Here is a 21,247-nt window from a genome sequence, read left to right as displayed (position 1 = left end):
TCAGACATGCTGTATATTATGTGCCCATCTCACATCCTCTTGGTCAACACCAACTCTGAGCCCAAACCTGATCAGAGGACATGGATGATGAATCCTGACCTACTGAGAGTCGCAACTAGCCACAGCATCACAGTCAGCGGCAGGGATGGAGGATCTTCTTCCAGGGAAGGGGGCAAATCCTAGTTAGGAACACCAGTACCAGCCCAGCCCGTGGAAGCCCTGAGGGCACACAGTCCGTTTAGCAAACCCAGGGCACTAGTCTCCTATGTTTGCAGCTAATCACTAATTGGTGCTCTTCCCAGCTGAGCTCAGAGTTAGCCTTAGGTTTGACATACTGCCCTAAATAACCTACTCATCAGCCAAAGATAGCACCAGGAATGAAACATTAGCCAGCTGCACAATAGAGTAATAGGTGCCAAACCCTGTCATTATGACAATTGTCTGGGGAGATTCTAAAAATCCTAAATTCTCAAGACCACCCCTGAATGTGCCATAAAAGTGACCTTACAATCTATAAATTCATTCCTCAGACATAGAATCCAACCCTGTATGTCCACCCACCCCCGCTTCATGGACCCTGGATGAAGAGAAGAGAACAGGCACATGTACATCTCAACTTCTCCCACGTATGAGCCGAAAGACCTTGAATAAGTAAGGCACTCTCTACTTCCTTATCCACAAAATGGTGTAACTGTAGCATAGAGGTTAAGATTAAAGGTTCTGATGTCAGACTGCCTGGGCTTAAACCTCCCCTTCACTCTTTGGTAATCATATGACTTTACACAAGTTACTGAACTGCCGTTTCTTCACCCGAGAAAGTATCCACTTCACAGAATTGAAGGTGAGGAACATGAGTTGCAGAGAAGAGCGCCTGACACAAGAGTTCTCAAAAACATAGTCGATGGCTTCCCTGGTGTCTCAGATGGTAAAGAATCCATCTGCAATGCAGCAGACCCTCGTTTGATTCCTGGGTCGGGAAGATCCTCTGGAGAAGGCATAGGCTACGCACTCCAGTATTCTTGGGCTTCCCTGGTGGCTCTGAGGGTAAAGAATCAGCTGTGGGAGACCTGGGTTTGATCCCTGGTTTGGAAAAATCCGCTGGAGGTGGGCATGGCAACCCAATCCAGTATTTTTGCCTGGAGAATCCCCATGGACAGAGGAACCTGGCAGGCTATAGTCCACAGGGTCACAAGGGGTCGGACACAACTGAGCGCCTAAGCACACACAGCATACGATTTTATATTTTTTCTCTAATATCTGTCTTTGAGTTGATATAAGCATTTAATGAGAACATATACACATACATGAGAAGTATCTGGCACATAGGAGGTGCTCAGAAAGTGACAACGTTGCTGTCACTATTCAATGTGTGTTAAACAATTTTCATAAAGGAATACATTATTTTCTAATGTGGCAAAATATTTAGAGCACAAATATCCTACTTAATTATTCATGCATATGCCATAATGTAGAACACTCTGTTCTGTGCCAGTGAAGTGGGGGTAGGTTTAACCTGTCAATAAGTTTCATCATCTCCCTTCAAACCACCCCTAATAAACACACACTAAGTAAAAACAGCTTCAGGACACATCCCTAAGCCATCCCTAAACCATATGTCACCCCTTTCACCCCCTCCAAGCCGACTGCCACCTCAAAGGTCCTTGATGTTGAAATTCTGGAACTCCCCTGGGGGCAACTGAGAGACTATGGGAAGGTATATGAAATGCTTCATCCCTCTTTGTAGATATATATGTGACAGAAACCTAGAATAATTATATCCTTTAACCAGTACCCTCCCCTTACACACACACACACACACACTCACACATAATAGTCATAGTCATACTTAGATATTATAAACTGCATTATCTCTCAGTGATTGGTGTTCCCATGTTGGGAACAAAGGAGACATAATTTTCTTAAAACACTTCAGTGCAAGTAAAGAACCCAGGCAGACACTGCATTCCTTCATCATCATCGTTGTTGTTTAGTCGCTAAGTTGTGTCTGGCTTTTTGCAACCCCATGGATTGTACACACCAGGCTCCTCTGTCCATGGGATTTCCCAGGCAAGAAGACTGGAATGGGTTGCCATTTCCTTCCCCAGAGGATCTTCCAAACCCAGGGATCAAACCAGCATCTCCTGTGTCTCCTGCACTGGCAGGCAGATTCTTCACTGGTAAACCACCAGGGATGCCCCATCATAGGCAACCCTAAAATCCTCTCCTGATGTGATTCTGGGGATTATGCTGTTAATGCAAGTTCCTGCATCCGACTACACACAAAGAGACCAAACAAACTGGAACATCGGTGTTTGGAGCAGAGAAAGGTTTATTGTAAGGTCATGAAAAGAGACGAACCGGCTCATGCCCTGAGAAGCTTCAAGCTCCCCAAAGGGTTTCAGCAAAGCATTTTTAAAGGGCAGGTTGGGGGTGGGGGGTCGCAGGATAGTGATCAGTGTGTGCACAGTTCTCTGATGGGCTGATGGTGAGGCAACAGGGTGGGGTCATGGGGGTTAACTTTATCAGTCTTTAGGCTCCAGGAGGCCTGGGGCTATGAGCTTATAGGCATCAAGTAGTTTCTCCTTTGGGGTGGGGGTGGGGTGTTCACATCTGCAAAACAACTCAGGAAATTTGCATCAAATACTATCATCTAGGTACTTCTGAGAGGAGCTAAAACAGAGGATATTGGAGAAGGAAATGGCAACCTACTCCAGTATTCTTGCCTGGAGAATCCCATGGACAGAGGAGGTTGGCAGGCTACAGTCCATGGGTTCACAAAGAGTCAGACACGACTTAGTGACTAAACTACCACCAAAACAGAGGATATGGAGGGAGGCCTGTCCAGGAAAGGCTCTTTAAGGTCGTGGTCGGTTAAAATGTTTCAGAACTTTGATTACAAGGTTTGGGCACCAGCCTGCATGAAAAACAAACTGACACCAACCTTTAAACACCAACCTCCAAAAAAGAGCAGTGTATACAACTCCCCTGGTGGCTCAGACGGTAAAGCGTCTGCCTGCAATGCGGGAGACCCAGGTTCAATTCCTGGGTCGGGAAGATCCCCTGGAGAAAGAAATGGCAATGCATTCCAGTATTCTTGCCTGGAAAATCCCATGGATGGAGGAGCCTGATAGGCCCCAGCCCATGGGGTTGCAAAGAGTCAGACACGACTCAGTGACTTCACTTTCTTTCCATACAACTCCCACCCTGCAAAAGTTCTTGATGCCCAAGCTAGGATGACCAATGGTGCCAGCTTACCAGTGATTATGACAGTTTTAGCTCTTTGAAAGTCCTTTTCCCCAGGAATTCCCCCAGACCCAGGCAAAGCTGGACTTTCAGTCATCCAGGCCAAAGCAAAGAAGATGACATAAGGGTCAGCATATATTGATTCTGAGTCCCCTTCTGTTAGGGGATCCAATAGATCCCTGCATCTCAGGTCCTTGACAAGGAGAGACCTAATTATTTTACAGTTAACAGAATTCTGAAATTTGGGAGTGCCTGCAACTTCAACTTTACAAAGGAAAACCAAGCATTTCTTTGAGCCTAGGCTTTTATAAGCTAAAATAAAAATGTTTAAATGAGAAATTTCAGGAATTCAAGTCACTGAGCTATGCTGCCTACCTCTTTCTTCCTGTTTGATCTTTGAAGATTAGCATTCAGTATTTTTCATGACATTTATATTGAGGAAGGAATATAAGATTATTAAAAGCAGAGAAACTCAATATTGGGAACGCACATCAAAAGGTCTTCAAGACAAAGAAGGGATCATATGATTTGAAACCAGAGTTACTAGAAGCATGTGTGCTGCACTTCATTTTCTAGTTAACAGCGTAACGTACGTCAAAATATGATTTAAAACACTTCTCACAGCTGAGCTGACATTTGGCGATCCTCAGCCTTCTTTTGCTCTTGAGGATGGGGGTTCAAATCCAAATGAGGTTAACACTTTGTACTGGTACATATTCCTGGTGGATGAGGAAAACAGTCTTTTAGTTTAAGTAAAATGAAAACATCTGTTCCACTCCTTAGGGAAAGAATTGTTTTTTAAAAGGGAGGGAGGGAATTCTTCGTTGTTAAAGCTGGAGATGGCCTCTAACTCTGCAAATGTTTAATAAAATAGACTCTCAGTTGCCTTGCTCACCTAGGATTATGAAAACTTGTGCATGAGGCATGGTTCACTTCATTTTTCAGGGTGCCATACCCATGTTATCCCCTAACATTGTCTAAAGCCATATGTTAATGTCTATCAGTTGGTTTTTTTCCACTAAATCAGATAAACTTAGTTCAATAAGTGACTGATCTTTTGCCATATAACTCATTTTGGTCAATAGCGATGCATGTTGGGTAATAAGCTGTATAAGTTAGCTGTTGCTCCAAAACAAAGACTACAGACTTAATGTATGTTCAGTTGCTCAGTCGTGTCCAACTCTTTGCAGCCCCATGGACTGTAGCCTGCCAGGCTCTTCTGTCCATGGAATTTTCCAGGCAAGAATACTTGAGTGGATTGCCTTTTCCAATTCCAGAGGATCTTCTTGACCCAGCGATTAAATCCATGTCTTATGCATCTCATGCACTGGCAGGCGAGTTCTTTACCACTAGTGCCTCCTGGGAAGCCCACAGACTCAATATCTTAAAACAATCCTCATTTATTAGCCCATAGCCCTTTTGGTCAAATCTGGGTACAGCATGACTAAATTGTCTGCTCAGGGTCTAATGAGTATTGATTGTGTTCTGATTTGAAGTTCAGGTCCTCTTCCAAGCTTGTGTGTTTTTCCCACAATTGAGTTGCTTATGGTTGTAGGACTGAGGCCCTGATTCTCTTACTAGCTGTCAGGCAGCAGCCACTCTCAGGTCCTAGAAGCTGCCCACATTTCTGGCCATATGGCACCTTCCATTTTCAAAAGAGTCAGCTGAGGATCTCTCTCATATGGAGTCCCTCTCAGGCTTTCAATGACTTTGGGAAGAGCCCAGTCCCATTTGAAGGTTCACCAAATTAGGTCAGGCTCTCCGAGGATAATCTGCCTTTCTTAAAGTCAACTATGCCTCAAAAGTCGACTTAATCGCAGAAGAAAAACGCATCATATTCACAGTCCTGAGGATTATGCAGGGGGTGGAGATATGGTGGTTATCTTACAATTCTGCCTACCATAAGAAATGCAGTGCAACATTTCTCTTTTCAATTCTTTGTACTATAGTGTATGGTTTCTTATGCTTTTTACATCACAGGAGGCTATTATTAAATTAATGAATTCATTGTCCCTGTTCTAACAAAAGTCTATATGCACAGATTTATACACATAGATACACAGACACATTGTCCACAATTTCAGCCACCCTACCCACACCCCAAGAAGTTGATCTACATAAAAACTCTGTAGATGGAGGTAGAATAAGCTAGAGTGATGAAGGGGAGTCCTTGAAGTATTTTAAGCAAAGAATTACATAATGACATGTTAGCTTAAATTACTGTTAAGTTTTATAAAAGGCAGGTCTGGAGACAAAGAATGCAGTATAAAGACGTTCTGTGCTTTGGCAACCGATGGCAAGGCTGTGAACTCAGGAACTGGTGATATGTCTGAGAAGCTAGAAAAGCAGCTGGTTTTAGTATGTGATTGAATTAGAGTCACGAAGAGGAAGTGGGGTCAGAGCAAACTTCAAGTTTCCAGCTAGGGAAACTGGGTAAAACAAATGGAACAGAAGGCTGGTTGAGAGAATGGAAGGTAACAAATTTATTTTTGGACATTTTGAGTTTGAAATGTCTTTGGGACAGCTTGGTGAGAACTAGGCAGCTGGGGACACTAGTCTCATGTCCCAAGGAGAGGGTAAGGTTAGCAATAGATTTGAGGTGTGAGAATATATGGGGGCTTCCTGGAGGTTCAATGGTAAAGAGTCATTCTGCAATGCAGGAGACTTGGGTTTGATCACTGGTTCGTAAGATCCCATGGAGGAAGGCATGCAACTCACTCCAGTATTCTTGCCTGGAGAATCCCCATGGACAGAGGAGTCTGGAAGGCTTCAGTCCATAGGGTCTCAAAGAGTGACACAACTGAAACAACTTAGCACGTGAGAATACACTAAATTTGATTCTCACAAGACTAAAGTACCATATAAATATCAATTTCTAAAAATTCAAAACAGAGAATGCTTTAATTTTATCTTCTACTTTGTCATAATTTCTCCTAGTGGGCAAAATATTGTCCACTGGAGAAGGGAATGGCAAACCACTTCAGTATTCTTACCTTGAGAACTTTCATGAACAGTATGAAAAGGTGAAAAGATAGGACACTGAAAGATGAACTCCCCAGGTCAGTAGGTGCCTAATATGCTACTGAATATCAGTGGAGAAATCACTCCAGAAAGAATGAAGAGACACAGCCAAAGCAAAAACAACACCCAGTTGTGGATGTGACTGGTGACAGAAGTAAAGTCCAATGTTGTAAAGAGCAATATTGCATAGGAACCTAGAATGTTAGGTCCATGAATCGAGGCAGATTGGAAATGGTCAAACAGGAGATGGTAAGAGTGAACATCAACATTTTAGGAATCAGCGAACTAAAATAGACTGGAATGGGTGAATTTAACTCAGAGGATCATTATATCTACTACTGTGAGCAAGAATCCCTTAGAAGAAATGGAGTAGCCATCATAGTCAGCAAAAGAGTCTGAAATGCAGTACTTGGATGCAATCTCAAAAACGACAATGATCTCTGTTGGTTTCCAAGGCAAACCATTCAATATCACAGTAATCCAAGTCTATGCCCCGACCAGTAACCCTGAAGAAGCTTAAGTTGAACAGTGCTATGAAGACCTACATTCTAGAAATAACACCCAAAATAGTTGTCCTTTTCACGACAGGGGACTGGAATGCAAAGTAGAAAGTCAAGAAATACCTGGAGTAACAGGCAAATTTAGCCTTGGAGTACAGAATGAAGCAGGGCAAAAGCTAATAGAGTTTTGCTAAGAGAATGCACTGGTCATAGCAATTACCCTCTTTCAACAACACCAGAGAAGACTCTACACATGGACATCACCAGATGGTCAATACTGAAATCAGACTGACTACATTCTTTGCAGCCAAAGATGGATAAGCTCTATACAGTCAGCAAAAATAAGACCAGGAGGTGACAGGGTTCAGATCATGAACTCCTTATTGCCAAATTCAGACTTAAATCGAATAAAGTAGGAAAAACCATTATACCATTCATGTATGACCTAAATCAAATCCCTTATGATTCTACAGTGGAAGTGAGAAATAGATTCAAGGGATTAGATCTGATAGACAGAGTGCCTGAAGAACTATGGGCAGAGTTTCATGACATTGTACAGGAGGCAGTGATCAAGACCATCCCCAAGAAAAAGAAATGCAAAAAGGAAAAATGGTTGTCTGAGGATGCCTTATAAATAGCTATGAAAAGATGAGAAGTGAAAGGCAAAGGAGAAAAGGAAAGATATACCCATTTGAGTGCAGAGTTCCAAAAAATAGCAAGGAGAGATAAGAAAGCCTTCCTCAGTGATCAGTGCAAAGAAACAGAGGAAAACAATAGAATGGGAGAGACTAGAGATCACTTCAAGAAAATTAGAGATACCAAGGGAACATTTCATGCAAAGATGGGCACAATAAAGGACAGAAATGGTATGAACCTAACAGAAGCAGAAGATATTAAGAAGAGGTAGCAAGAATACACAGAAGAACTATACAAAAAGGATCTTCATGAACCAAATAATCATGATGGTGTGATCACTCACCTAGAGCCAGACATCTTGGAATGAGAAGTCAAGTGGGTCTTATGAAGCATCACTTTGAACAAAACTAGTGGAGGTGATGGAATTCCAGTTGAGCTATTTCAAATCTTGAAAGATGATGCTGTGAAAGTGCTGCACTGAGTATGCCAGCTAATTTGGAAAACTCACTAGTGGCCACAGGACTGGAAAACGTCAGTTTTCATTCCAATCCCAAAGAAAAGCAATGCCAAAGAATGCTCAAGCTACTGCACAATTGCACCCATCTCACACGCTAGGAAAGTAATTCTCAAAATTCTCCAAGCCAGGCTTCAACAGTTCGTGAACCATGAACTTCCAGATGTTCAAGCTGGATGTTGAATATTGAATCTGGATATTCAATCCAGATGTTCAATCACTGATCATTGAAAAAGCAAGAGAGTTCCAGAAAAACATCTATTTCTGCTTTGTTGACTACACCAAAGCCTTTGACTGTGTGGATTACAACAAATTGAAAAATTCTTCAAGAGATGAGAATACCAGACCACCTACCTAACTTGCCTCCTGAGAAATCTGTATGCAGATCAAGAAGCAGCAGTTAGAATTGGACACAGAACAACAGTCTGGTTCCAAATAGGGAAAGGAGTACCACAAGGTTGTGTATTGCCACCATGGTTATTTAACTTATATGCAGAGTACATCATGAGAAATGCTGGACTGGATGAAACACAAGCTGGAATCAAGATTGCAGGGAGAAATATCAATAACCTCAGATGTGCAGATGACACCACCCTTATGGCAGAAAGTGAAGAACTAAAGAGCCTCTTGATGAAAGTGAAAGAGAAGAGTGAAAAAGTTGGCTTAAAACTCAACATTCAGAAAACTAAGATCGTGGCATCTGGTCCCATCACTTCATGGCAAATAGATGGGGAAACAGTGACAGAGTTTATTTTTTTGGGCTCCAAAATCACTGCAGATGGTGACTGCACCCATGAAATTAAAGGACGTTTGCTCTTTGGAAGAAAAGTATGGCCAACCTAGACAGCATATTAAAAAGCAGAGACGTTACTTTGCCAACAAAGGTTCATCTAGTCAAAGCTATGGTTTTTAGTAGTCATGTATGGATGTGATCCAACTCGACGCACATGAGTTTGGGTGAACTCTGGGAGTTGGTGATGGACAGGGAGGCCTGGCGTGCTGCGATTCATGGGCTCGCAACAGTCGGACACAACTGAGCGACTGAACTGAACTGAACTGATGGATGTGAGAGTTGGACTGTAAAGAAAGCTGAGAGCTGAAGAATTGATGCTTTTGAACTGTGGTGTTGAAGAAGACTCTTGAGAGTCCCTTGGACTGCAAGGAGATCCAACCAGTCCATCCTAACGGAGATCAGTCCTGAATATTCATTGGAAGGACTGATGCTGAAGCTGAAACTCCAATATTTTGGCCACTGGATACGAAGAACTGATTTATTTGAAAAGACCCTGATGCTTGCAAAGATTGAAGGTGAGAGGAGAAGGGGACGATAGAGGATGAGACGGTTGGACGGCATCACTTACTCAATGGACGTGAGTCTGAGTAAACTCCAGGAGTTGGTGATGGACAGGGAGGCCTGGTGTGCTGCAGTACATGGGGCTGCAAAGAGACAGGACTGAGCCACTGAACTGAACTGAATTTCTCCTAGAACAAAATTTTATACAGAGAGTCTGCATTTACTATCACAGATTTCTCCTGTTAAAGCAGAATGAAAGACCATAGTATCATCAAAGAAACCTGGTTAAAATTCCCTAATTGGTTCCCTCTCCTTTCTCATGGAAGCAGCTCTTTATTTGCTCCCACCATATGTTGCCAGTGTTCCATAAATGCAAGGGAAAAATCTGTCAGGCTTTGAAGGAGAGTCCCACCAAAATTCAATCTCAGGTCCTAGTTGATGTTTTCATAAGAAAAATTCCTTAATATTCAGTTTTATAAAACAAAATCAAATCATTCTATTGTATCAAATGTTAGTAAAGTGAAGATATTGTTGGAAATTTCTCAACTACCCTACCTGGACATGAAAATGATCACGGGAGTCTGCTAAGTGGTCTCCCCTACAATCCATTCTCCACAAAGAAGTTGGAGTAATTTTGTAAATGTAGAGAATAACACTCTCATCCCTAAAGCCATTCAATGATGCCCTGCTGCTGCTACCGCTAAGCCACTTCAGTCGTGTCCGACTCTGTGCGACCCCATAGACAGCAGCCCACGAGGCTCCCCCGTCCCTGGGATTCTCCAGGCAAGAACACTGGACTGGGTTGCCATTTCCTTCTCCCAATGATTCCCACTTCTATTCAAATAAAACCCAAACTTCCCTACACGTAGAGCTCCAACCTAATCACATCTCCATCATATTCTCTCAGGCCCTGCCAGTTCCCATTTGAAGCCAAGCTTTTTCCTGACTGAGAACTATTGTCTTTTCCTCTTCCTGGAACTCTTTGCCCTCAACATTTCAAATAACTGGCTCCTTCTCGTCCAAACTATCATGTATCACCTCACTGCCCACTCCTGACAGAGGACTTCCCTGACCATTTCTAACCCTTAGCTACTTTTTATTACATTACTGTTTTATTGTCTGTAGTATGTGTGATCTGAAATTATGATTTTTGCTCTGTACACTTGTTTTTGTTTTGTATATTTATTGAATACTGGAGCCAAAAAGGTAGTCACTTCATCTGAATTGTACAGCACATGAGAAGTGCAAAATAAATATCTGTGAAATGAATGAACTAATTAAACTGATGTCCTGTTTTCCACAAAATTAGTAAACAGTAAGAAAAAGTACTCTGAGAAAAGATGCCAGCTTCTGTAGTTGACATGGGCAAATTAGCACCTTTAAGAGGCTCACAGTTGGCTGAAGAAAGCAATGGGCAATTGTGATACAGCCTGATAAATGCTATGCCTGCCTGCTAAAGTCTCTTCAGTCTTGTCCTACTCTGTGACCCTATGGACTGTAGCCCGCCAGGCTCCTCTGTCCATGGGATTTTCCAGGTAAGAATACTCCAGTGGATTTCCGTGCCCTCCTCCAGGGGATCTTCCCAACACAATGATCCAACCCATGTCTCCTGCGGCCCCTGCATTGCAAATGGATTTTTCTTTTTTAACCGTTGAGCCACCGAGGAAGCCCAATAAACGCTAACAAGGAGGTAAATACATGGTCCTCTAGGATCACAAGAAAGGAGCCTAATCTTGGGTGATTTCATAAGGACTCGTAGGCAAAGGTAAATCTGAATGATGAGTGAAGGAAAAATGGAGGGGTAGAAGGATGAAATGAACGTGGTAAATATCTAGATAGAACGAACAGAAAGTGGCAAAAGTCAGCAAGACATGAGAATTTTTGACGAGATGCAATGTCCTGTTGCAGAGCATTCTTCCAGAGTAACTGAAGGATTCGATGATATAATAATGTACGTGAACATATCATGACCGCTGAAGTGCCATATGACAGTGAAAGTCGCAGAGTTGTGTCCAACTCTTTGTGACCCCATGGACTATACAGTCCATTGAATTCTCCAGGCCACAATACTGGAGTAGGTACTCTCTCCCTTCTCCAGAGTATCTTCCCAACCCAAGGATCTAACCCAGGTCTTCCTAATTGCAGGCGGATTCTTTACCAGCTGAGCCACAAGAGAAGTGCCATATAAGTTATTATAAACAACCGCAGACCAGTACTGTCGGTCATATATTACCTGATAGTTTCTCATATTCAAAGAAAAAGAAAAGATGATTTCTGAGGACTTCTAGTGAAGTCCTCTCTGACTTAGACTTAAACCCTAGACCCTCTGACTTTTCCCCCTACGCCAACAAAATGGACGGACGTAGCAGTCGCAACGGGCGCGGAGATAGAGTGGGCAAGGAGGCCTTAACAACGCTTCTCATTGGCCTTTCAAACTGAATCTTTTGGATGATTGGCTGTGGAGGTTTCCAGAGGCCACCCCACATCGCTGATTGGATGAGGAGCGGCCAAGTGCCCACCTCCTCTACAGTTCCGTTTAGTCTTGTTGCTTGGCAACCGATTTGCATCTTCTTGCCCAACCCGCACACAGTTACACCTGTGAAGCGGAGACGGTGACCCGTTAAGCACACCCTAAACTTAACGCCTCTTACGCCCACTTCATGCACAAGCAGCACGAGTGGTCTCAGGGTTTCATCCACGTTTACCTTCAGGCTGGGCTGTGGGCTGGCGCCGCAAGGACACACCGCAGTAGAGAAAGCGCTCAAGTCTTCCTTCTGAAGTCCTCCTTTAGAAGAGTCAAAGGAGAAAAGAAAGTCGCTGCTACGTGCCCAACATAGGTCCACATCTCTTGGGAGTATACAGCATTCTGAAGCTCGAGAAAGCAAGTATTTATACCAAGTTAACTAGGTATAGGAGAGTGACCCATAACCTCAGACACTTGCCTCAGAGGGAACCCTAGTAGTGAGGGGACAGGATCAGAGGCTTTTTTGCCTTATCATGTACAGCAGAGCTTACATCTTGCTAAAAAGAGAATTCCAAGAGTTGAAGAACAACAATTATGAGGTGAGTATTGGAGACATGAAGGGTGTGTTTCTTTGGGGTACGAGTTTTTAAAAGCAGTTTAATCTGTGTTTATTCCACAGGGCATAATTTAGTTAAATCTAATTTGCACTACAGACTTGTTTAATGAAACTATTTCAGTATAATAATCTGTTTCATAATAATTATTAGTATTTCATAATAATAGTTAATAGTATTGAGCACACTATGCTGAGTATTTATGGACTTTAATCCCTGAATGTAACAGTCTATCAGGTAGAAAATAACTAGTAGGTGCAGGGTTGCATTCACTAATTATCAATTGTGCATGCATGTTCAGTGGCTAAGTTGTGTCGGACTCTTTGCAACCCCATGCACTGCAGCCCACCGGGCTTCTCTGTCCATGAGATTTTTCCAGGCAAGAATACTGGAGTGGGTTGCCATTTCCTTCACCAGGGGGTCTTTCCCACCCAGGGATGTAACCTGAGGTCTCTTGCATTGGCAGGTGGATTCTTTACCTCTGTACCACCTGGGAAGCCCCTCGATTACCAATACAATATTGTAAAATAAGTAGGTAGTGTTTTGTTTTAACCTACCAGAAACCTAAGCCTCAGAAAGCTTTCAGTAAATATTTGAGCTCGAGAGTCCATCACAGGGTTTTTTGACTCCAAAATCTCTTGCTCTTAAGTCTTGAGTTCTGTTTCTTCCTGTCTAGTGCACTTTTTGCCAATTGCTGTGACATATAACACATAAATGTCTTTCCCTTATAATTTTATTTTTTAAATTTTATTATTTTTGGTTTATGCTGGGTCTTCATTGTTTTGCACAGTAATGCATTCTTGTCCCTCCATTGGAATAATGCCTCAAGTGTAGGAAAATTTTATTTTTATATATAAGCATAATTTTATTTTATTTATTTTTTTTGAGCATAATTTTAGAGTTGGGTTTTTCTTAATGAAAATTTCTTACTTCATGCCTAATATAGCATCTGTAGGGTTTTTTTTTAAAGCTATGAAGAAATACATGCTTTCCAACTATTCCTTTCTTTTTGAATTTGAATTTTAAATTGCCTATAGAATTACATAAGTCACATATTCCATTCTTGACCTTCCTGTCCCATTTGTGATTTTCATACTAATGATTTATTTAAAATTTACTATTGCATGTATTTTCTGGAATCTACCTTAACTTCTGTGTAATAAGACAATATATAACACCTTCTCAAATCAAAAATTTTTATCAATAAAAGAAAAATTTAGAGCTTTTGGAATTCATTGTAACCTAATATCTGATTTCCCAAGCTGCAATAAATATTTAATCTTTTTTTCTGCTTTAATTTTTCTTGATGTTTAGGGTATTACTGCCTTTCCTATAAGTGAAGATATGATGCAATGGGATGTTGACATTGAAGGTCTACAGAATACAATTTGGCATGGTTTGTGCTTTGAAAACCAATTTATTTTTTTTAAAGCCTTTATATTATTAGCCTAATTTCTTTAAGGTTGCACTGTATAAATTTTCTAGAATCCCTTAAGTTTTCACATGTTAATTTTTTCATGGTATGGCTTAATTTTTTGCCATTTGTCAACATGGATGGAAATTTCAGGTTTGAATTTTTCTTTATGCCCAGTCTTAATGTTATCATGTTTTTAAGAAGCAGACACAGGAAAACATATCAACTGAGAATATCATCTAATAGTCTTCCATGAATTCAGAGAATAACTAACAAAATGCTTACTGACAGAAAAATCCCACAATTATGTCTCTTTTTTTTTTTCCCTCTATGATTTTCCCACAGATGTCCATAAGTCAAGTTCTCAAGAAGACTAGGCAACCATAAACTTTAATGACCATGCCCTCTTAGAGTTGCAGATTAACAAGATACATTTGCTTAGTGAGATAGGGGAGAAAAGCATGTAAGTGGATAATTACAATAAAATAAAAACATGTCCTGTTATGAATTTTGAATGGAATACTGAGGAGGCAGTGATTAGTTAATTTTACCTTGGAGAGTCAGGAACAGCTTCCCAAGGAAGTGACACTTGAGTTGGGTCCTGAAGAATGTCTGAGGATTCACCAGGTTTAGAATCAGAAGGAAGGGCAGGTAGACTAAACAGCTTAGCGAGACCTGAAGAGAGAGGATTCTGGAGCAGAGAGTAAATATGAGAAACCCAGTGAATAGGCTGGTATTAGAAGGACAGAGTTAGTGGATGAAAAGGGTTGGTGAGAATGTGGCTGAAAACACTGGGTTAGATTGTGAGGAGTCTATTATACCATCTAGAGGTGTCTGGGCATCCTCTAATCCAATTTACTTATTATAGTAAAACTCTAGGGACATTGGGGAAGATAAACTGTAGGCATAAACATCAATATTAGGTTACAGTTAATCTGTGACACTTTAGTAAAAATTTTTATTTCTGTATCACAGGAGCAGTCTTCCAACTGAGAATAAATTTTACAGCAGAGTATAATTTTGTCCCTCCAGTTGTGAAATTCAGAACAATTCCTTTTCATCCAAATGGTAAGGAACAAATGAAATTATTATCATAAATTCTGTCCATATTAATGTTATTCTTCATTAGTGTTCAATAATGTTTATTTTTAACATTATAAAGTAAGCATACTTATTGGGGAAAATATTAAAAAGCAGGAAAAAATTATCATCTGAATCCTAACTCAGATACTATTCTCAACATTTAATGAGGTTTATTTCCTTTCTTCCATGTATGTATTTTATCTCCATAGTTGAGTTATTACACAAAGATGTATATATTTTTATTTAAAATGACATAATACATTTGTTTCTGCAGTGTTAAACATTCTTCAAAATATAATTTTGAACATGAATGATATTTGTATGTCTTCTTTGGAAAGATGTCTTTTCAGGTATTCTGCCCACTTTTGGTTGATTTGGGGGTTTAATATTAATTGTGTAAACTGTATATTTTAGATATTAACCCCTTGTCGGTAACATCATTTGCAAATATTTTCTCCAATTCTATAGGTTGTCTTTTCATTTTGTCAATGAAATTGCTTTGCTATGCAAAGCTTTTAAGTTTAATTGGGTCCCATTTGTTTATTTTTGCTTGCCTTGGGAGACTTGAGCCAAGAAAATATTGCTATATTTTATGTCAAAGAGTATTCCATGTATGTTTTCTTCTAGGAGTTTTATGGTTTCTGGTCTTACATTTAGGTCTCTAAACCGTTTTGAATTTAATTTGTATATGGTTGAGGGAATGCTCTAATCTCATTGTTTTGGCTTATTGATACAGCTATCCAGTTTTCCCATCACCACTTGTTGAAGAAACTGTCTTTTCTCCATGGTATATTCTTGCCACCTTTGTTATAGTTGAATTCACCACAAGCGCATGGACTTATTTCTGGGCTCTCTGTTCTGTTCCATTGATATATGTGTCTGTTTTTATGGCAATACCATGTTGTTTTGATAACTGCAGTTTTGTAGCATAGTCTAAACTCTCAGAGGGTTATACCTCTAGCTTCATTCTTTTTTCTCAAGATTTCTCTGTGGCTCCATATGAATTTAAGGATTATTTGTTCTAGTTCTGTGAAAAATATTCAGGATATTTTGATAGGGGTTGCATCAAATCTGTTGATTGCTTTGAATAGTATGGCCATTTTAACAATATTAATTCTTCCACTCCAAGAATATGGGATATTGTTCCATTTCTTTGAATCATCTTCAGTTTCCTTCATCAGTGTTTTATAGTTTTCAGGACATTGGTCTTTCACCTCGTCGGCTAAATTTACTTCTAGGGTTTTTTATGCTATTTTAAATGGGAATTTTTTTTTTTTTTACTTTCTGTTTATGATATTTCATCATTGTTGTTCAATCGCTAAGTTGTGTCTGACTCTTTGCAACCCCTTGGACTTCAGCACACCAGGCTTCCCTGTTTTTCACTATCTCCTGGAGTTTGCTAAAACTCATGTTCACTGAGTTGATGATGCCATCCAACCATCTCAAACTCTGCCACCCACTTCTCCTGCCCTCAGTCTTTCCCAGCATCAAGATCTTTTTCAGTGAGTTGGCTCTTTGTATCAGGTTACCAAAGTGTTGGAGCTTCAGCTTCAGCATTAGTCCTTCCATTGACTATTTAGGATTGACTGTTTCATCATTAGTGTATAGAAATACAATAGATTTTTGTATATTAATTTTTTTTCCTTCAGCTTTGCTGAATTCATTTATTCTAATAGCTTTGGGATGGAAACTTTAAGGTTCTATATAAAGAATATGTTTAATATTCTTATTCATATATAATTAATAAAGATTTGTTTCCAGTAACAGTATTGGATATACAGAAAAGGGAAATGTCCATAAATAGCTACAATGTCCATAAATACAGGAATTTTTAAGTAAAATGTATTATAGCTATATACATTGCTTTTAAACATAACAAGAAAGATATATGAAGACTTTACTCGTTGGTCATTGTTATGTCCCTAGAATCTTCACTCCCTGGCATAGAGTTGGTGTTCAAATATTTTTTGAAAAAACTTGTCCAAAAATGTGTTGACAATTTATTAAATGAAAAATACTTTGAAGAATAAAATGTAATTAATTTTAAAAACACAATAACTACATACACAAAAGTGTGTGTGTGTATTTTTTCCCAAATACTATTAATAATTTAGTTAATTGACTGTATTAGGACATAGGCTAACCTTTTCAAATGACTTTCCAATGTACATATAACAGAACAAAGCTGGCAGAAAGGTTTTACCATCCTCAACTTGTGGGTGCCATTTCTGGACCTAAGACATTTATTCTGTCACTATTTCCAGCCAGTGGGAAGGGGAGAGAAAAAGAGAAGAGGGCAGAACAGCTTCCTTAAGAAAATAGGATCCAAAAGGTGCACACTTTACTTCTGCTGATGTCCCACCGTTAAGACTTGGTCACACTGGTCACATGGCCGCATCTTGTTAGAGGAAAGGCTGGGAAAATGTGGGCGACTATGTATGCATCTAAAACCACACGGCGGGTGAGGGGGAGGCAGGCATCAGGCTTGAGAGAAGAAATGGAAGAAAGGAAGAAGAAACCCTGGAGGACCATGAGTAATGATCTTGAAACTTTTCATATCGTTTCTTGATCATCTTTTGTACTATTGAGTCATAATTTCAGTTTTCACTTACCATAGTTTTAATACCAACTAGAATTTTTTTCTAAATACTTTTATCACGTTGTTCACTCACATCTTTTGTCCATTGCACTGTTAACCTATTATTGTAGTTTCAAAATACAATGTCCCTGGAGAAGGAAATGGCAACCCACTCCAGTATTCTTGCCTGGAGAATCCCATGGACAGAGGAGCCTGGCGGGCTACAGTCCACGGGGTCGCGAAGAGTCAGACATGACTGAGCGACTTCACTTTTTCACTTTCAACCTCTCTCCTCCCGTGTTCTCAGTATTTGACCTGCAGCTCTCTTTCAGCCACTGGATTCATGGGTTCAGTCTATTTGTGAAGCTGTGATTAGTTTAACTGGAAACCATTGTGATGAAAAGTCCTTCGTTTTTATTGACATGCCAATCTTTTCCCCCAAACAAATCAATTAAAGGGTAATTTACTGGAACTATGGTGATTGGCTTCATCAACTGGAACCATATAAATATAACTGGAATATTCTTAAACAAAATGAAACTTTTTTAAAGTGTAAATTTATTACACTAGTCCACAGAGTTTTAATATTTGGATTGTCTCGTTGGTCTAACAAAGAACCTAGCCAACTTTCCTCTTTGTAGGCTTTTTTAAAGTACTGTACATATTTGCAATCACTTTGTGCGTAGATTCCTATTGAGTAATTTTCTTCTATCAGGCCACAGCAATGACTGCAGGTTCCTTGTTTGTAATGTAAGTGATTGAATACATTTTGTTAATATGTTTTTATTCCTATGTTTCGCTATTAAATTTTTTATAACATTTCCAAGACAAAAAAATGACAAGTTTATGCTTTGAAAAATTTATGTAATTAAAATTTCACAAAACTAATCTTTTTAATTTAGGAGTTATTTGGGTTTTGACACTGGGGTTGCACCAACAGAAATGTAAGATGCTTAAAATTATTACACTACTTCTGTTGGTTGGGGATTTGGGTTTGAGAGTTCTTTGGTTTTATTTAAAAACCTTTTTTTTCTTTTTCCAAATTTAAAAGCCTTAAATGTACTGTAAGCCTCCGATTGTTGTACAGCTAGGTTGCGGTTGACTGCCTATTTGTGTGGTGTTGCCTGGATGCAACACAGTGGTTGGTCATGGAATAAAGGATACATTGGAAAAAAAAAAAATACAATGTCCCAAACCGAAGACCCCTCTTTTCACCTTTTCAACATTTTCTTCCCTGATCTTTCCTAAAGATTGCAAGATCTTTCCATTGGATATAAATATTTTTGTTATTTTTTATAAAAATTGTTTGTACATTAACAAAAGTATTTTTAATAATGATAACTATCATTTTTTGAGGATCTACTCTATGCCAGGTACTTTATTAAGAACTTTGTTTTTTAGACTCTTTTCAGTGAAAGTAGGTACTTCAATCATATTCCCCATTTCACATACTAGGCAAATGAGACCTGGAGAGGTAGTTCATTGCTCAGTGTCCGTTGCTCATAAGTGGAGGAGTCAACCGTCAAATGTATGTGTATCTGACACCAAAGTCCATGCTCTAACACCTGGTCTATACCAACTGTCACATTAATTGCAAAGTTTGTCACTTGTTTTCTAACTTAGCCTATGCTATGTTGATCTTCATAAGTTTTAAGTGATAATTTTATGTATAAATATTAATGTGTTATTTTAATACAGTAGACCCACATTCTGGCAAGCCCTGTATAGATTTTTTGGACAGCCCTCATAAATGGAATAGAAGCTATACATTGAGCAGCATCTTACTTACCCTCCAGGTAAGAACAGATTAATAATAAAATGCTGTCTTTGTTGTTTTTGTTTAGTTGCCCAGCCGTATCAGACTCTTTTGGCACCCCCCAAAGAGCCCCCGTGGACCCATGGACTGTTGCCCGCCAGGCTCCTCTGTCCATGAGATATCCCAGGCAAGAATACTGGAGTGGGTTGCCATTTCCTTCTCCAGGGGATATTCCCGACCCAGGGATCAAACCTGTGTCTCCTGCGTTGGCAGGTGGATTCTTTACTGCTGAGCCACCAGGAAAGCCCAATGATGTCTTTAATACATTTAATTACCCAATTATTCAAAGTATAAGGAATAAAATATACAATGTATATTTAAATATTTAAAGGATTTGAGTAAGCTTATATGACTCAATATTTCTACATCAGAATTGTAAAATGGAACTTGAACTATAAAAACTATTATTTTTAAAGTGAAATTGATAGCTTATGCCCTTTCCAACCAAACAATATGTATTTTATAAAAGAAGAAAAGAATTGTTTGGATGGTTTCAATTCTGGAAATATACTCTTAGGCTTGCTTTTGGCTCCTAACGTCACTTTGTAGTGTTGAACAGGCCGTTTAGATCTTTCTTCATTCATGAACCTTGCCTTCCTCAGAGAGGTGAACAAGTGACTACAGTGTAAAATAGTCAGCTTTACCCTTTATGACAGCACTAGAGACCTGCTTTGATAAGCTTTCATATCAAACCCAGTGAACAATTAAACCAGGAATTTCCTCCTCTGCTCAGTAGAACCCTGTTTATAGAATGTATCCTTTGCATCCAAAATCTATGGTATTTAGAAGCATGCTTCTCTGTTGTGTGTTTTATGTTATTCCTGACCCTCAAAGAGCCTCCTTTCTCATCCTGAGATGTTGAATGATTTGAGCGTCACTTGCTTTGACCACTTACATCTGGCCCAGTGAGATTCTATCCACCAGATTTTATCCATGGTAAAATTCTATCTACTCATCATTAATAATATTTGGAGATAAAGTATTAAATTTTGATTATCTAAAATACCTGGAGAATAAAGTGTTCTGGCTTAATTGAATTTTCTCAGTAACATAGAATTATAATAAAAATTCCATCTCTCTTATGTCTTGTTTTCAAAAATAAAACTATCATTAGCTTTCTAGTCATCTTAGTATGCTGAGTAAAATTTAATATTTTTAAAAATTCAGTGTTGAATTTAATCATTCATTCATTCTACAACTGTGTGTTGAGCGTATGTACTGGTGCCAGGCCATGCTCTGGAAGAGAGATTGGAGCAAAAACTTTGAGGAAGTAAGTGAGCGTGATGTGCAGAGATTTGTGGTTGATCTTTCAGATTCTTTCAAACTGAGTCATCCTATCTCTTCCACCTAAGTAGAAACAGCCTTAAAAACAGTAAAAGTGAATGTTCTCATGAGGGCAAACCAGAATGAAATGGTGAACATCTTGAGTTGCAGAATAATTTAATCAAGGTAAATTGGGGACTGTGAGTTTAGATGGCTTGGCTTCACTTCTTGGTTCTGCCACTTAATACCGTTGCACTTTTGGAACAGTTTTCTCCACTTATCATTCCCTCCATTTCTTCATCAGTAAAGTGGGGCTGTTAGTAGCTAACTCATAGAGCTTGTGAGGACTAAATGTATGGACTAAATACATGTAAAGTACTTAGAACCATGAGTGGTATAAGAAAAGAATTCAATAAAATCTGGTTAATATTTTATTGTTCTCAGTTTTAACCAGTAATAAAAAGTGACAACAAAGTGTTCCCTAATATATCGTGAAAAGCCAGTAGATTACACAGTTGCTTTTATTTTTCAAATAGTTTTATAAAACAGATATGCCCACATTAGAAAACATTTTTAAGATAGTAGAAAGGAAAAGAAAATCACTGGTAATCATAAAGAAATTCCTTCCCTGTTGTTATTAACATTTTCTTCTGATCTTTTCTCTTGTGTTTTGGTTTTAAATCTTCAGTTCCACATTCCCTACAAGGTCAAGGCCAAATTCTGTTGCCTGACAAATGATCTACTTCTCACACCTTGGCCTTAACCCTCCGAAACACACCGTGGCATCCGCTCTTATTTATATCTTTA

The 21,247-nt window shown here is 39.4% G+C and overlaps 1 protein-coding gene and 1 long non-coding RNA gene across 4 annotated transcripts in view; one reads left to right on the top strand and one right to left on the bottom strand.

Annotated features, from left to right (window-relative positions):
- LOC133244482 (uncharacterized) overlaps positions 1-11,753 on the bottom strand; it is a 38,177-nt gene extending 26,424 nt beyond the window's left edge. The window contains exons 1-2 of the long non-coding RNA XR_009735413.1: positions 9,276-11,753; positions 3,866-3,962 (exon numbers count right to left, since the gene is read on the bottom strand). This is a non-coding gene — a long non-coding RNA (uncharacterized LOC133244482). The remainder of the gene's footprint in view (positions 1-3,865; positions 3,963-9,275) is intronic.
- A 22-nt stretch (positions 11,754-11,775) lies between these two features.
- UBE2U (ubiquitin conjugating enzyme E2 U) overlaps positions 11,776-21,247 on the top strand; it is a 74,114-nt gene continuing 64,642 nt past the window's right edge. The window contains exons 1-4 of one of the 3 annotated variants that reach the window (XM_061411734.1): positions 11,776-12,271; positions 13,601-13,682; positions 14,676-14,768; positions 19,060-19,157. In XM_061411734.1, coding sequence (XP_061267718.1) covers positions 12,206-12,271; positions 13,601-13,682; positions 14,676-14,768; positions 19,060-19,157 — 339 coding nt within the window. In that variant the 5' untranslated portion in view covers positions 11,776-12,205. The remainder of the gene's footprint in view (positions 12,272-13,600; positions 13,683-14,675; positions 14,769-19,059; positions 19,158-21,247) is intronic. The other 2 variants (XM_061411733.1, XM_061411732.1) reach the window with 2 other exon arrangements.

This window comes from Bos javanicus, chromosome 3 (assembly GCF_032452875.1).
Source record: "Bos javanicus breed banteng chromosome 3, ARS-OSU_banteng_1.0, whole genome shotgun sequence".
In the NCBI taxonomy this organism is placed as follows: domain Eukaryota; kingdom Metazoa; phylum Chordata; class Mammalia; order Artiodactyla; family Bovidae; genus Bos; species Bos javanicus.
Note: the sequence above shows the minus strand (reverse complement) of the source record. Positions and strands in the feature narration are given on the sequence as shown.